The sequence below is a fragment of the Haliaeetus albicilla genome, chromosome 4, assembly GCF_947461875.1.
Source record: "Haliaeetus albicilla chromosome 4, bHalAlb1.1, whole genome shotgun sequence".
NCBI lineage: Eukaryota > Metazoa > Chordata > Aves > Accipitriformes > Accipitridae > Haliaeetus > Haliaeetus albicilla.
The window spans coordinates 36,290,338-36,305,466 of record NC_091486.1 but is presented as its reverse complement, the minus strand read 5'-3'; the positions used below and the strand labels follow the sequence as shown (position 1 = coordinate 36,305,466).

General features: G+C 36.9%; 1 protein-coding gene and 1 long non-coding RNA gene across 2 annotated transcripts in view; one reads left to right on the top strand and one right to left on the bottom strand.

Moving 5' to 3' along the window:
- COL3A1 (collagen type III alpha 1 chain) overlaps window positions 1-15,129 on the top strand; it is a 53,304-nt gene that overhangs the window by 21,682 nt on the left and 16,493 nt on the right. The window contains exons 5-22 of the mRNA XM_069781903.1: window positions 1,155-1,226; window positions 4,743-4,808; window positions 5,412-5,465; window positions 5,687-5,740; window positions 6,454-6,507; window positions 6,661-6,714; window positions 7,161-7,214; window positions 7,717-7,761; window positions 7,966-8,019; window positions 9,000-9,044; window positions 9,777-9,830; window positions 10,330-10,428; window positions 10,551-10,595; window positions 10,718-10,816; window positions 11,587-11,640; window positions 11,778-11,885; window positions 13,111-13,164; window positions 13,288-13,386. Coding sequence (XP_069638004.1) covers window positions 1,155-1,226; window positions 4,743-4,808; window positions 5,412-5,465; window positions 5,687-5,740; window positions 6,454-6,507; window positions 6,661-6,714; window positions 7,161-7,214; window positions 7,717-7,761; window positions 7,966-8,019; window positions 9,000-9,044; window positions 9,777-9,830; window positions 10,330-10,428; window positions 10,551-10,595; window positions 10,718-10,816; window positions 11,587-11,640; window positions 11,778-11,885; window positions 13,111-13,164; window positions 13,288-13,386 — 1,164 coding nt within the window. The remainder of the gene's footprint in view (window positions 1-1,154; window positions 1,227-4,742; window positions 4,809-5,411; window positions 5,466-5,686; window positions 5,741-6,453; window positions 6,508-6,660; window positions 6,715-7,160; window positions 7,215-7,716; window positions 7,762-7,965; window positions 8,020-8,999; window positions 9,045-9,776; window positions 9,831-10,329; window positions 10,429-10,550; window positions 10,596-10,717; window positions 10,817-11,586; window positions 11,641-11,777; window positions 11,886-13,110; window positions 13,165-13,287; window positions 13,387-15,129) is intronic.
- On the bottom strand, window positions 8,208-15,093 carry LOC138685144 (uncharacterized). The gene is made up of 2 exons (XR_011324407.1): window positions 13,064-15,093; window positions 8,208-11,444 (listed from the first exon to the last, which is right to left on the bottom strand). It is a non-coding gene; the product is annotated as an uncharacterized lncRNA (long non-coding RNA).

Genomic DNA, 15,129 nt, shown 5'->3' with positions numbered 1-15,129 from the left:
TCAAAGATGTGCTGTTGAATACTGACGAGAGGGTTGATATCAGTAGCACAGGAGTCGTCTTGTACCTGGTCAGCAAAGGAGCTGGTTCCACAGTGGTTTGGGTTATCAGGCAGAACACTGCATGTGTTCAACCTTTCCTGCTCAACCACCTATGTACCATTAATGCATAAACTGCGTTAATGCCATATTATTCAACTAAGTTTGCTAATATCTGCATAATAAAATCAATATATGCCAATTAAGAGGTTTACATGGAAATTCCTTGAAAAACTTACTGTAGACGTTATACTTTTCTTTTTTTTAAGCAGTATTTTATGTAAATGGGTGTGTCAAAGATGCTGTCTGCTCTCAGAAAGGCCCACAGGACATGTTTTTCACTTCATGCCTTGGACTGAGCTTCCATTTGTTTCAAGATAAATTGTCAAAAGCATTGAGGCTTGGCTGCTTGGGCTCAAAAGTGATGACTGTATTTGAATTATGTGGAGTGACATAGTGAACGGGAAGGGAGAAAGGGAAAGATGGAAAATGGCATTAGGGAAAAAGTGTAATACAGTTTTCTGAGATGTGTAAGTTCCCACGCGTGAGGTAAAAAAAAATTATTTGTAATTCAGGGAAGGACAGACTTACACATAGGTAAGAGATTTTTTGCTACAAGATATTCTGAAATGAGACATTCATTAGTCACAAGTAAAAGAAATTAGGAAAATAATAATAAAAACTGTTGCATTCTTTAGTGCAACAGAAAATACTTCATCAACTTCCTTGAGTGACAACTAAGTCCAACAGAAAAGAGACTGATAAAGAAAATGGAGGTAAAATCTTAAAAAGAGTCAAACAATTAAAAGGAGAGAGAATGGCAATTTTTTGGTTCAGCTAAGGCCTAGCTATCAAGATGAAAACTGGATGTGCACAGCCTAGGGAGCTAACGTTACCATGACCTCAAAAGAAAGATACTGGCTGGGCTTCTCTTATGGATGATTTAAATATATGGCAGCTATATGTCAAACAAGTACTAGTCATTAGGTACAAATGAGTTATTTTCATACATTTGACATACCAATGTAAGAAAATACTTATTTGATTTGTAGCAATCACCTTTATTTTTCTTTTTTTTCTTTTTTTTTTCTTTCTGTTTTTCTTTATTTCTTTTACAGAGTTTTTCTCCACAGTATGACTCCTATGATGTGAAGGCTGGTGGACCTGGTATCGCTTACCCACAGCCCATTGTAAGATGATATAGCCTTTTCTCTGTCCTTTTTTTTTTTAAAGAACAAATTTTCTGCTCGTAGATTATACCTTGGATGTGTGTGTATGTATCCTGATTTTAATTTAACAAGTTAAGTTTTAATTTAATTGTTGCCTGCAAGTGGAATGCGATGTAAGGCAGCAGATTTCTTGGCAATATCATTCCAGAAAGTAACTATAGATTATCTGGGGTTTTTGCCTTTTCTCTCTCTTTGTTCTTTTTCTTACCTTCTTTTTCCTAATCTCTCTCTGATCACTTTCTTAATGCTACCTAAACATTTACCCCTTTCTCCCTTGCATACCTTCCTCATTTATCTGCTTTGGTATTCTTCTACTAATTGCTTCCCTCCCTTCCACCAGTTTTTTACCTCTTCCACTGTCCCTAATCTTCCTGTACCCATTCGGCAGCATTCTGTCTTTACTCAGTATGATACTCCATACTTGTTTACTTTTCCACAACTCAAATTTGCCTGATAACAAGTGAGCAAACCCCTCTTATAATCTTTTTTTTTTTCATCCTAGAAAGCAGTCAAAAGCTTTTCACTTTTCTTTTTACAATTACCATTTTTTTATCCACAGCTATTCAGACTGTGTACTAAGGATGCTGTATCTGCCCGCTAGGCCAGCCCCAAGCTTTTCACAGTTTTTTTAGTGAGATAAAGCGTGGATTGCCTGAAAGAGTTATGCTATGCTATGCTTCCTGTATGAAATAAATTTGAATGTTCACCTCGTGAGTTTCCTTTTAGGCACTGGGATTTAGAGATATTCACCACTGATGACATGGAGTGTTCTTGATTCAGGCAATCTGCTATATAGAGGATGTGGTGAATTGCTATTATTTGAGATTTGCTGCTGCTTCTTTAAGCATAATTATTTTCAGTCCAATGCTGCATAACAAGGTTTGGGTATCACATGTTGTAACATATCTAGGCAGTTCCAAGTGGATATGTTATTTCTCAGGGTTCCATCAGATCATCTTATGAAATAAATTTTACTAATCATGGCAGCTGTTTTTCCTGAAATATAGTTCATTATTTTCTCACCTTTATTTTAATCTGTTTATTTCTACCTTGTTCATTTGCTAATATGATCATCCATGCATTGGTCTTCTTCAAGCACCAGCTTTTTGTATTTGTTTAGTCATTTATTCATATTCAGCTCCTCACAGTTTTTGCCCACAGCTTATCATATCATCTACATTTTGTTACTTGGTGTCTTAATATGGGATGTGTTGAACCAGGCAGGTAACCGAGATACCCTTCAGTTAACTATTACAGTTACTCCTCTCTATTTTGGCATTTTTCCTTGAGGTGCTTAGTGATTTCTTGTGCTCTGACCCCTGGACTTGGGTTAAAAAAAACCCAAACTTAACTGGGCACCCTAGAATGTCTTCAGCCAGGATTGTCTGTATACTTTCACGTCATGTGGTCTTCTATATATTGCATCATGCAATACATGACTGCAAAGTAAGTAACAGAGCAGTTGCAGGCAGATGTGTCTAAAATCACTAGAACTAAATAATGTTTATCATTAACATTACATAGATTAATTTATTTATTAATTTATAAATTTCATATATCAATCTTCAACTTAAACACTTGGTTTGAATAAATATCCAAACTGAAATAATTGGGAAGAGTAATAAAATAAAAAATGCCAGCTATATAGCACCAACATTTGTCCGTGGGTGGTTACCATGCCTGGTATTTGCTCAGTCACACATCTCTCCATTACTGTCTTGCCAGTGGCTTTCCACTGCTTGTAGACTGATTTTGTACTTTACATCACAGTTTCTCTTTACTTGCTCGTATAACCTCCGCATATTGTTGTCTTTGTCTCTTTCCACCAGTACACATGTTCTAACCAAAATATGCTCATTTGTTCACAGTCTGGAGGTGCTGGCAGCAAGCAAATGTCATACCTAACTATCAGTTTATCTCCTCAGCGTGCACCTTGAAAAAAAATGTCTTGTTTGTTTATAGCCATATGTCTAATCAATTGATTGCAATTGATGAGTTGATAGCTCTAATTCATGTTGAATCCAGATTTATTTTATACCAAATGAGTTCTAACAATTAACAGCAAGGGACTCCTCGTTGTATTCACACATTGAAGGCAACCTGATTTACCCAGACACTAACTGCTCTGCCACTAGGTGTACTTCTTGTGCTACAAAACAGCAAATATTACAATGATTTGCTTTTTTAGACAAAAGACAATCTGTGAACTAATATTAACACAGTATATTTGTACTATAGTAGTATACTCTACTACATATACTAGCATAGTATAGCAATACTGTTCATCTTGTATTATGAAAATTATGTTCACGTAACATCTGCAATACATGACCTATTCTGACACAATATGGCAATATCCCATGAAACGCATTATGTGCAATATTAAGCTACAGAATATACTGCCAGTACTGCAGCACAGAGTGATTCTCATGTAATTCATATACTTCAATTGTTTTGGCTCTATCAAACCCATGAAGAGTTTAATTTAACAAAACCTTTTTTTTAAAGAACCACATATAGCTGCAGGAAACCATTGTGCTAATATTAAAATGTTTTCTGTTTTGCAGTATCAAATGCTTTTGTGGTTGTTGCTACAGGAAGTAGAAAGATTAGCACTCTTCCCAAATTGAAAATTTCCTTAGTAATATGTTACTCCCTTTTTTACCAGTTAAAATAAGGAACAGTATTACTGATTTGAGTTAAACCATATGTATATTGAGGTTTCATCCTCTAAGTCCTTTGGTTAGTGCAGACATCATTTATTTCTCATGGCTTAGTACTATTAAAGTTCAGAGAAGATTTCACTGGTGAAAATGCTTGCCTTTCTGACAGTAACAAAAATATGGCCTTAATTCAGTATACCTGTAAGTTCTAAGAAGTCTAGGGTCATAAACAGGGTTTATCATAAAACCATCTTCTCATGGCTTGTATATGTATATGTAATATAGCTCCTGAATGCAGGTGAGAAATTTTAAAATTAGTTTTAGAAAGCAAAATCTGGCATCAATACACTAGCAAGCAATTTTATCAGTACACTTTGGCTCCACCAGTGAAGATGTAGTGTTAGGCTAATACAGCTCAGTTACATGGCAGAGATGCTGAAGCTCATTTACTCTGTTTAGCAGATTAAGAGTTCCACTTATCTATTCTTCCAGTTTAGGTAGCTGAAAAACTGAGTTGTGAGCATCCTTCTGGGGGTCTAGAGAAGGGGAATAGTGACTCAAAAGAAAAAATTAGAGCTTTGAAAATATCTTTTGGAGTATGTTAGCTAAGGCTGCAGAGAGAAATATATGCAGCAATGTGTGTATATATACTGCTGTTTCTTTTTTACTGCACCAAGTACATGTCACCTTGGATTTTTCTCTGTACTAATATGTAAACATATATTTCACAGTTATTGGTGACTATTGCAACTACATGAAGCTTTATAGCTACATTACATTAATGTAATGACTATTTTTTTAATCTACACTATAGACCGGCTTTCCAGGACCCCCTGGTCCCAGTGGCCCCCCTGGCCCACCTGGTCATGCAGGTCCCCCTGTAAGTAAAATTAATCTTTTCATAATCATCTCATATTCCTTCTCCTTTTCTCTGTCATAAATGTTAGGTGCATTTTCAACTGATAAATCTAGATACCATGCTGAAGAATGTTATGGATAAAAGTCATCTTCTGTTAATTGGCCTGTACCATCTATGCACCACCAAGACCCAATGGCCAAGGGCTATATACTGTGCTTGCTTAAGTCCATTTGTTCCCCTGAGCTTTCTGTAATTCTGCAGGGTGTCAGCTAATGTTGTCTTAAGACATGCCACTGCCTATCATCCTCTGTTAACATTCCCAAATGTTTATTCATACAAAAATTTAACAGGACATAAAGGAAAGTGGGAATCCTAATACACATTCAGTGAACAGACAAACAGTCTGAGTTTTTTTGATGTAAATCTCCTTTTAAAGGAGTAGTTTTAATTCTTTTTTCATAGAGGCATATTCTGCTTGGTTCTGCTAATTTCACCTTTTGTCCTTTGTTGACAGTTCTGACTATCATTTTCTTTACAATTATGAAATTATTATAAAATATAGTAGCACCATCGAAGGATGCATGTTACTGTTCACATTTCAACTGTTTTTTTGCCGCATTATAGGGCTCTGCTGGATACCAAGGTTCCCCTGGAGAACCAGGACAACCTGGCCCTCCTGTACGTATACATTACCTATCACTTTATATATTAAAGGTATGATCTTACAAGCATGAATCTGTGTCATCACTGGAATGGATTGAAATTTTACAGTTCATCCTGTCTGTTTACTATCACGCATGTCAAATGTACAAGTATTTTATGATACCTAATGCATTTTTAGTTTGAAAGAGACTTAATATTTTTTATTATTACATTTAATATTAATTATTTTTCTACAGGGACCTCCAGGCCCTGTTGGAATGATAGGCCCCGTTGGTCCACCAGGAAAAGATGTAAGTTCACTGTTATTCATCCATTAATTAATAAATGGGAAGAAAGAAAATTCATTAAATGGTAAGACAGCAGATTAAATCTCAATTAATTTCTCAATTTGACAACACCACTATAATACACTAGATTTGGCTTACATTTGGTATAAATGTCCATTCCAAAAAAGTTTCAATTTTAGCAGGCAATTTGATTGACAAAATTTTTTAAAAAAAGAAAACCTAAGCATGAAATATGCTATTTTGATCTGGTGCAAAATAAATTAGCAGTTATAAAGAAAAGCAGACAATAGTGGTAGTTGCCCGTTCCCTTCAAATCTTGCTTTGAGAGTTAAGGCTGTTAAAACCATCTTTTGTGTCACAGCTGGGAGTCCTAAACAGGTATAGTACAAGGTGAGACAAGCAGCTAAAGTTTTTGTCGATTTTGAGTGTTTCACTGTGAAAAATAAGTTTTCTGTGATCATCTCTTCCTAAAAGTTGGCTTGATATAAATCACATATTAACCAAAATCTTGTTAAAAATTGATTTTATAAATTCTGGCAACTGTTTTTCAGAAGGCAGTCATACAGTGAACCATCACCTTGCTATAATTTTCCTGACTGTTTTTGGTGGAAGTTTCACCTGCTTATTCCAACCTGCCTCGATCTGCTAGGACTGGTTCTTTACCAATAACTGAAGGAACAACAAAACAGTAAAAAAAATTTACTTACTTTCAATAGGGAGAACCAGGAAGACCGGGCAGAAATGGAGACCGTGGAATCCCTGGATTACCGGTATGGAAAAGCCCCCAGTAACAATGGTCTTCTAATCAAAGGTTTTGTTTTCCCATTTTAAGTTAGTCAAGTGAACATGACACACAATGAAGATTGGCTTGTGCCCTTCACACAGTATGTGATTTATTAAACTTTCTATATTTGTGTGTTTAGGGTCACAAGGGACACCCTGGCATGCCTGGGATGCCTGGGATGAAAGGTCAACGAGTAAGTATTGAGTATATTGAGTATAGCTGAGTCTGTTACTCCACTCGAATTATGGTGTTGCACTGTTGTGCTCTTTCAGTCGTCAATTCCCAGCTAAAGAGACTGAATCACAGAATTAAAGGCCAATTTCTGGACAACGTAATCTGACCGTCCAGAACAAAGATTGTTAAATTTTATCTAGTTACCTCAGTTGTAGAGCTCCATCCCAAAAGCTGGGCTGAAGCATGCTTTCCAGAAAAGCATCCACTGTTAACTAATTGCTGTGGAGAAATGGAGGCTTCAGAATTTTCTTTCAAAAAGTGTTCCAATAGCTGATAGCACTCCTTATTAAAAATATGGCCCTCTATTTGAGTTTGACTTGAAGCTTAATATTTTGCCAAGAGGAATCACATTTTCCAGAATGCAAGAGGAGTACTACTCACAGATATGGTCTTCCTTTCCCACAGGGTTTTGATGGAAAAGATGGTGCCAGAGGGGACAGCGGTGCTCCTGGTCCAAAGGTAGAAAACTGTAGTGTCATCTTTGTAATAGATAGAGTAATACCCTCCATCATTTACTATATAGCTATGCTTTGCATATTACACAATTACAAAAATCCATTTAACATTAAAGAAACTCATTGAATATCTCCATGACAAGAATGAGAATCATTCCAAAGGAGTTAGACTTTCTGAACCACACCATGTCCCAATTTTCCAGCCATTATAAAGCTGAGATTACAAAATGAAAGGACATGCCTGGATCATCTGACTTTATTGCATAATATTAAAGGACCAAGTCTTCCTGATTTTTTTTTTTTTCCTGTTTAAATATTTTGTTCTGGCACTTGTTTAGTCTTCTCAGACCTCACAGACCTCAGTTCATGCTGAGGAAATTCAGCACCACACAGAAAGGGGCAATGGATTAGGCAGTCTTGTTTCTATGTCTCTTCCCCTTGAATATAAAGCAAAAAATTCTCTTACCAAAGTTCATTCTGTCGTTGGTGTTTTCTTTCCATAACAGGGTGAAACTGGTCTTCCTGGAGCAAATGGATCACCGGGCCAACCGGTAAATACGTGTACCGTGTAGTATTTAAATGGAAGTGCCAATGGCACATCCTGGTTAAGTGAGTTACTCATCTTTCTTTTAACTTTAATTACCCCACCACATGCATTGAACAATACTGAGATATGCAAATAAGAGCAATGTCTCTTTGCTCGGCCATATTATTTTGGAAGCCATTTAACAAGTTTGTTTTCTTATGTTTTCTAGGGACCGAGAGGTCCAGCTGGCGAAAGAGGAAGACCTGGGAATCCTGGTGGCCCTGTAAGTAATTGCAGCTCTTGTTCTTATCCAGAAGCAGCACATATTTTGTTTCAGTATGTTGAGAATTCCCTACTTCATAGATTTACCTTAAAACAGTTGTAATGCAAAGGATTAGAAAACTATATAGCATCAGTAAAATCACACATGAAAACTTTTCAGTCCCCAATTAAAGACGTAACACTTATAACTCCCATGTTCACCATCTTATTTTCTATTTCCTTTTATTAAATGAATAGATTACACTTTGAGGGAGAGTTAGTGTTTCAGCATAAGCTCAGGTTCAGCCAAGAGCAATAGGGAGGAGGAGTGGAAGCAAAGGGCAGCAACAGAAGGTAGAGGGAAAAAATGCAATCTCAGAAGTTAAGTTGCAGAAAAAAGATAAAATTACTCTTTGACTGAGATTAGGGAGTACATTCTTTGCTTTGAAGGAAGTCATAGTTGATAGCATCCAACACAATCAACAAAGCACAGCTAAAGTATCATAACCAGCAACTTGTTCGTACAAACACTACATAACCTGAGCAGCGGACCTGGTCTAACATGTCTAAAAGACAGGCAACAGGATTTAAGTCACACCACTGTTAGAGTTTTGGAGTGAAATTTTAGTCTCTCATGTGAATTAGAAGTAACTGTTACTTTGAAATATACGTCCATTGTGATCTTATTTATTTAACCTTAAGAACTGTCCACACAGATGATGCTTCGTAACTGTTATTTCCTTAAGAAATGTAATAAGAATACATTTTTGCATCTTTCTGTCTCATCATTACAGTACAAGTCATGCAAGGCATTGGATATTCCTTCACAAAATATTTAGTTAATTATTTTAGAGTTTCACAGTTGAGGAATCCTTGGGTCTCGGTCAACTAAGTGGGAATGTACAGACACAAAAAGATGGTCTGTGTGTCATGGGCTTTAAAACACGTGGGTTCTGTGTCCAGGTTAGCGCTCTGTACCCAACACCTCTCTTCTTTCTGTAGGGCGCCCATGGCAAAGACGGAACTCCAGGAGCAGCAGGCCCACCTGTAAGTTGACTTACAGATGTTTGACTTTAAGTATTTGTGTTGCTGAAGTCTAGTTACTTCTAGCACATGTTCTGCAGTGCCAGCAAACCTGAGACTGGGGGTGCACTGATTTAAGAATGAGCATTTTATTTAATTATATTTCAGAATTGTGTTGGTTAAGGTACTTGAAGCATACAGTGCAATAGGAGAGCTTTAACACTGTAAATCAGAAACTGCATAAATCCAAAGCCAGATTATTCTCTGACAACATATAGATAGATAGAATTGCTGTTTTCTATGCAGATCAAATTTTGAATGGACTTAGCAAATACATTATTTAGCTGTCTGAGGTGGACAAAAGTTTTTCTTTCCCATCTGCCTAGAAACCTGAGTGTGTCCACTTGTATGTGTAACAGCTATGTTGGCTTTTTTTTTTCTCCTACACTTTTTTACAATTGGAACAAATTTTAAACATTTTTTATAACTTAATCTCTTTAATGATAGCTTTCATGTTTTTTAAATTTACAACACAGAAATTTAGCTGAACATGTAAAAGTCAGGGTAACTAAGATGTAGGTGTGATGTTTTAGGGCTAGCCAGACTTCATCTTCTGCAGCATGATTTATATTTGCTATTTTGCCAGGTGTTTCCTTACTCAGAGAAATATCCCATAATCAGACATTTTTTTTAACTTAAGATTAATTCCATATGGCTTTTACCTTTTGCATTAATAGTATTTCTTTCACTTTTAAGGGTCCCCCAGGTCCCCCTGGAACTGCAGGATTTCCAGGCTCTCCAGGTTTTAAGGTATTCAGCTAAAGATGCATAGCAATATAGGATTTGGTCCTTTCTCTAGTTAGTCAGCTTATGTCACTATACATCTTTATTTTATGAGTCCTCCTTTTTCTGGCTGTTATTACAGTGTTTGCAAGCCTGGAACTCATGTGTTTTCATATGCAGCATGAGACAAGCCCTATCCTCATCACCTTCATGAATACCCACCCCAAAACACCACTAAGTGGTAGACCCAATGCTTTATGTTGCATTATGGGAGGGGCTCAAGTGAACTTCCCACAACTAGAGGAGCTGTGCAGCATGTGCTGGCTGGAGTCCATGGGTAACTCGTGCTTCAGCACCAGGGTCACTGTGCTTATTTGGCTCTTGCACTTAGGTGATGATGGTGGTAACCTTCTTCCCAAATCATGCAAAAATGCCACAGTAGAGGAAGAAATTATGACGCTAATACTGATTGCCCTGGAGACAAGACTCAAATGCATTCATTTCTCCATTTACTGTTTTTCTGTAGGGTGAAGCTGGTCCTCCTGGTCCTGCTGGTTCTAGTGGTAGTCCTGGAGAGAGAGGAGAACCTGGTCCTCAGGGACATGCTGGGCCACCCGGGCCTCAGGTACTTAAATACCACATGGGAACTGAGAAATGTTGTGCCACCTGCTCTTCACAAAGCCCTACACGTCCTTTGGTTTAGTCCTAGGTTAGCAGCATTGGTTATTTACACATTTATTTTTTCAGGGCCCTCCTGGAAGAGCTGGAAGCCCTGGCAACAAGGGTGAAATGGTGGGTACTTTTCATATCATTGTCTATTGCTGTGCTGTGTTGGTGAAGGTCACTGTTTGGGCTGGGCAGAGTCCAACAATGCTATGCTTTCTTCATCCCCGTCTGCCATTCACTCTCTACAGGGACCTGCTGGTGTTCCTGGTGCTCCTGGTCTGCCAGGAGGCCGTGGTCTTCCTGGTCCTCCAGGTACAAGTGGAAGCCCTGGAGCAAAAGGCACTCCGGTGAGTTACTAATATGCATTACACTGGTTGTTCAAACAAATATGGTGAAAGTTGTTCTGATTCCATTAAAAAAACCCCATTGAATTCATCCTATTCACTTGAGATGGTCTAAAAAATTATTTTATAATAACAATAGGCAATTATTTTTCTAAATATATATTTACCTTTCACACATTTATATATTGCTATATATAACATTATACACAAATATGATAATATTTATTTGCTTTCCTAAATTATCTATCAATTCAGAAACACACAACAAAAAAAAATAGCTTGTCGAAAATGGCTACATTAGACAAAATCTGTTGTTTTGAAATCCTAATTTCACCTGTTTAAATTCCCACGGGCTGAGTCCACAGTCCACTGCACGTATGGAGTTGTAGCTATTCTTGTACTGTCATTTACCCCAGCAGGATCTTTCCTGACAGCCTTACACCACACGTAGTTCTTTGTCAGAGGAAATACTCGGGGACTTCAAGCAAAATTCTCAATGTCTGAAATAGCTCAGAAACAGATGTAAAATTTTACTCGGTGATGTTTAAGATTGTATCACTTCTTTCTGTTACTGGATTTTTAAGGAGCCCCATGCATTCCACATCCAGGTTCAACCAGTGCATGCTAATTCCTTTGCAGAATGTAAAATAATAAAAATGAGTCAGTAATTTGAAAGTTACCATGTCTACTTCTTAATATTTTAGTACATCTGATAGCTCTAGAATAATACCCTGTTGCAACCCATGATTTTAATGGGATTTTCTCCTGTTTAGGGAGAACCTGGTAAAAATGGTGCAAAAGGAGAGCCAGGCCCAAAAGGCGAGCGTGTAAGTAATTTTAAAATGCATTCAGAGGCTTCTTCCAAGGAAGTCTGAACCCTGAATCATTCCCCATACAAAACTCGGTGGGGGTTTTTTTCGAGACTTCTAACTTCACTGGCGGGCTTTTTTGTTGTTGTTGTCAGGGTGAAAATGGCACCCCAGGAGCTCCTGGACCTCCTGGTGAGGAAGGCAAAAGAGGTGCAAATGGTGAACCTGGCCAGAATGGTGTACCTGGTACCCCTGGAGAAAGGGTAAGCTGCTGTAGATGACCGTGCACTCAAGGTACATTTTGAGTTAATATAGAGACAGCAAAATCTGGTGTTCAAAATACTTTGAGGAGAAATTTGGCTCCATATCTGTTCTCAGCAAATTCCAGATGTGAAACTGGATTACAAAACTGGGGAGAATTCTTATCTAGTTCCTCATCTGAATTGCAGCACTTGGATCTATCTCAGTCTGAAAAAAATTAATTTCTTTCATTTTTTTGATACTGAAGAAGCACTGATCTTATATACCTGGAAGTTTTATCAAAAAGTTTGTGCTGAAAAGCAACCAAAAACTGTGAGAACTACATGGTGGAAAAAAAAATAAAATAAAATACAAATTTCAAAATTACTTCTCAGTTAACAAAAATGAACAATCAATCACAAATTTCAGCTCTAGAAAGTGAGATTAACACCAATTCTTCTACATTCAGGATATGTCTTTATGTCAACATCTTTATTGTCAATAGATGTTAAATGTTAATAAAAACGATGTTGTCAGGATGTCTTCTATGGTAAAATATCTTTACAGCCAACAGGTTTTTTGGCTAGCAGATTCGATAACTTTCCAAAGAGCATTCTTACAAAGAAATTCCTGAATTGATATTTTTCAACAAAATAAATAGCAACATTCTTACAAATTTCAGATTTCTATTCCCATCTGAACCAAAGAAAATTGTGCTCATCTATTTATAACTCCTAATTTAATAATTGATTGCAGTATTTGCTGAAGCTATGAGGAAACCAAAGATGCACAGTGAACAAATGAATCATATTAAATATATAAATGGGGCTGCAAATTAAATTTTAAAATTCAAATTTCTTGTAAGTAATGAAGATAGTAGTAAATATAAATATTAAAACAATACAATAGAGCTCTTCTCAGTATTGAATTAGAAGAAATAATTATTCAAGACTGAATGTGTTGTTTTATTTTTTATATGAATTTAGAAAACTCATAAATAAAGTAACTAATGTAGGGCTGGTTAAAAATAATGGAGGACAGGCTATGATTTCAACAGCAGGGTTATATCCAAAGAGAAAATAATTCTGTAGACTTCACTTGCTACGGTGAAATGTCATTTCCATCTATTTCTTTCCTTAATTTTCATAATAATATGTCTAATGGTAAGTAGTTTAGAAAAAAATCATACAATTGCCATTACCTAAGTCATATTGCCTACGATCCATATTTTGTTCTTTTATTTGGCAGGGCTCCCCCGGTTTCCGTGGCTTACCCGGTAGCAATGGACTTCCAGGTGAAAAGGTATAAGTCTTCCTCTAAAAAAGACCCCAAACTTCTGGAGAATCCATGTGAACTTGAATGGACAATTTCAGATTCATTATGATGCTGATTTCCTTGCTGTGAATTTCAACATCTCTTTTTTAGGGTCCTGCAGGCGAACGTGGTAGCCCAGGTCCTCCTGGCCCCAGCGGACCCGCAGGAGAGCGTGGACAAGATGGAGGCCCAGGTCTTCCTGGAATGAGAGTAAGACAGGACGTTTCCAAGAAAATGTGATAAACTCTGTTAGAGATGCCTCATCTGAGCTGATACAACAGAGGAGTTCACTTAGAAAATTTTTCTATTAATTCCTTAAAGTAAAGTAGACTACATATATTCATAGTGCAATAGATAACGGTGCAGAGACACGGGGCATTTAGAGAACATCTGTCACAAGAGAGTGAGGAAACTTGGATGAAGCTGAACATGCTCCCCAGTTCTCAGAGTTTGCCATGCACTGTCATGAGATACAGCTTTAATGTGAATTAGCATTGGATGATTTTCTGTATTATCTATTTACATTTTAGCAGATTTTATAATTTATTATAAAATGCATTGTTTATTATCTTTAAGATGTATTTGGGTTATTGTATTTAAATAGATTTATATTTAAATTATTACTTAAACAGGCTTAAATTTAACATTTAAATAATTAAATTATACATTAATTTAAATATTTCAATATACTTAAATATTGTATTTATTACTTATTATTTCCAGTTACAACAAATAGGCTGTTGGTCAGATTTTCATAGTACATATCAAGAAGATTTTCAGAGATAACCTATTGCGTAATATGTACAGGATGTAACAACATTCTGAGAGCTGTACTGAGAGCTAGCAACTGCTGACAACAAATACCTTGAAATTCAAAAGTCAGCCTGACTGCAGGCTTCTGGGAGCTAAACAAGATTTTATTGGAAATGAAAATGAATTACTTAAAATATAACAAAAATAATGTTTACAAATATAAAACAAATTAACTAAAATGTTATAAAGATACATAGTCAAAATTGTTTCATTCCTTGATTTTTACCATCTGAAATTAGTTTTCTTCCCAAATAATGAAAGAATACAAGTTTTGTGCACATTGATTAATGTTCAATGCCTCTCAGAGAAAGCAATAAGCTCCTAACAAAATAATTTGTTAGCTTTCTCTGATTTTTCCCCTGAATGGGATGGGGGGAAATGGGAGGAGTTTTAATCTTTATTAAACAGGTTAAAATCAAGCAAGTAGTTTAAAATGTATTTGTATATATTTATATTTATGTACATGTCGTGATTTAATCCCAGCTGGCAACTAAGCCCCACACAGCTGCTCGCTCAGTCCCCCCCCAGTGGGATGAGGGAGAGAATCAGAGGAGTAAAAGTAAGAAAACTCGTGGGTTGAGATAAAAACAGTTTAATAGGTAAAGCATAAGCCGTGCACGCAAGCAAAGCAAAACAAGGAATTCATTCACCACTTCCCATGGGCAGGCAGGTGTTCAGCCATCTCCAGGAAAGCAGGGCTCCATCACGGGTAATGGTTACTTGGGAAGACAAACACCATCACTCTGAACATCCCCCCACCTCCTTCTTCTTCTTCTTCTTCTTTTTCGCCCAGCTTTATATGCTGAGCATGACGTCATATGGTCTGGGATACCCCTTTGGCGAGTTTGGGTCAGCTGTCCCAGCTGTGTCCCCTCCCAGCTTTGTGTGCCCCTCCAGCCTTCTCGCTGGCTGGTCATGAGAAGCTGAAAAATCCTTGACTTAGTCTAAACACTACTTAGCAACAACTGAAAACATCAGTGTGCTACCAACATTCTTCTCATACTGAACCCAAGACATAACACCGTACCAGCTACTAGGAAGACAATTAACTCTATCCCAGCTGAAACCAGGACAGTATTGTAACTTAATACTACACATTTTAAACTGAAGAATAACATTTTTTTTTTTCTCCTTTGATTG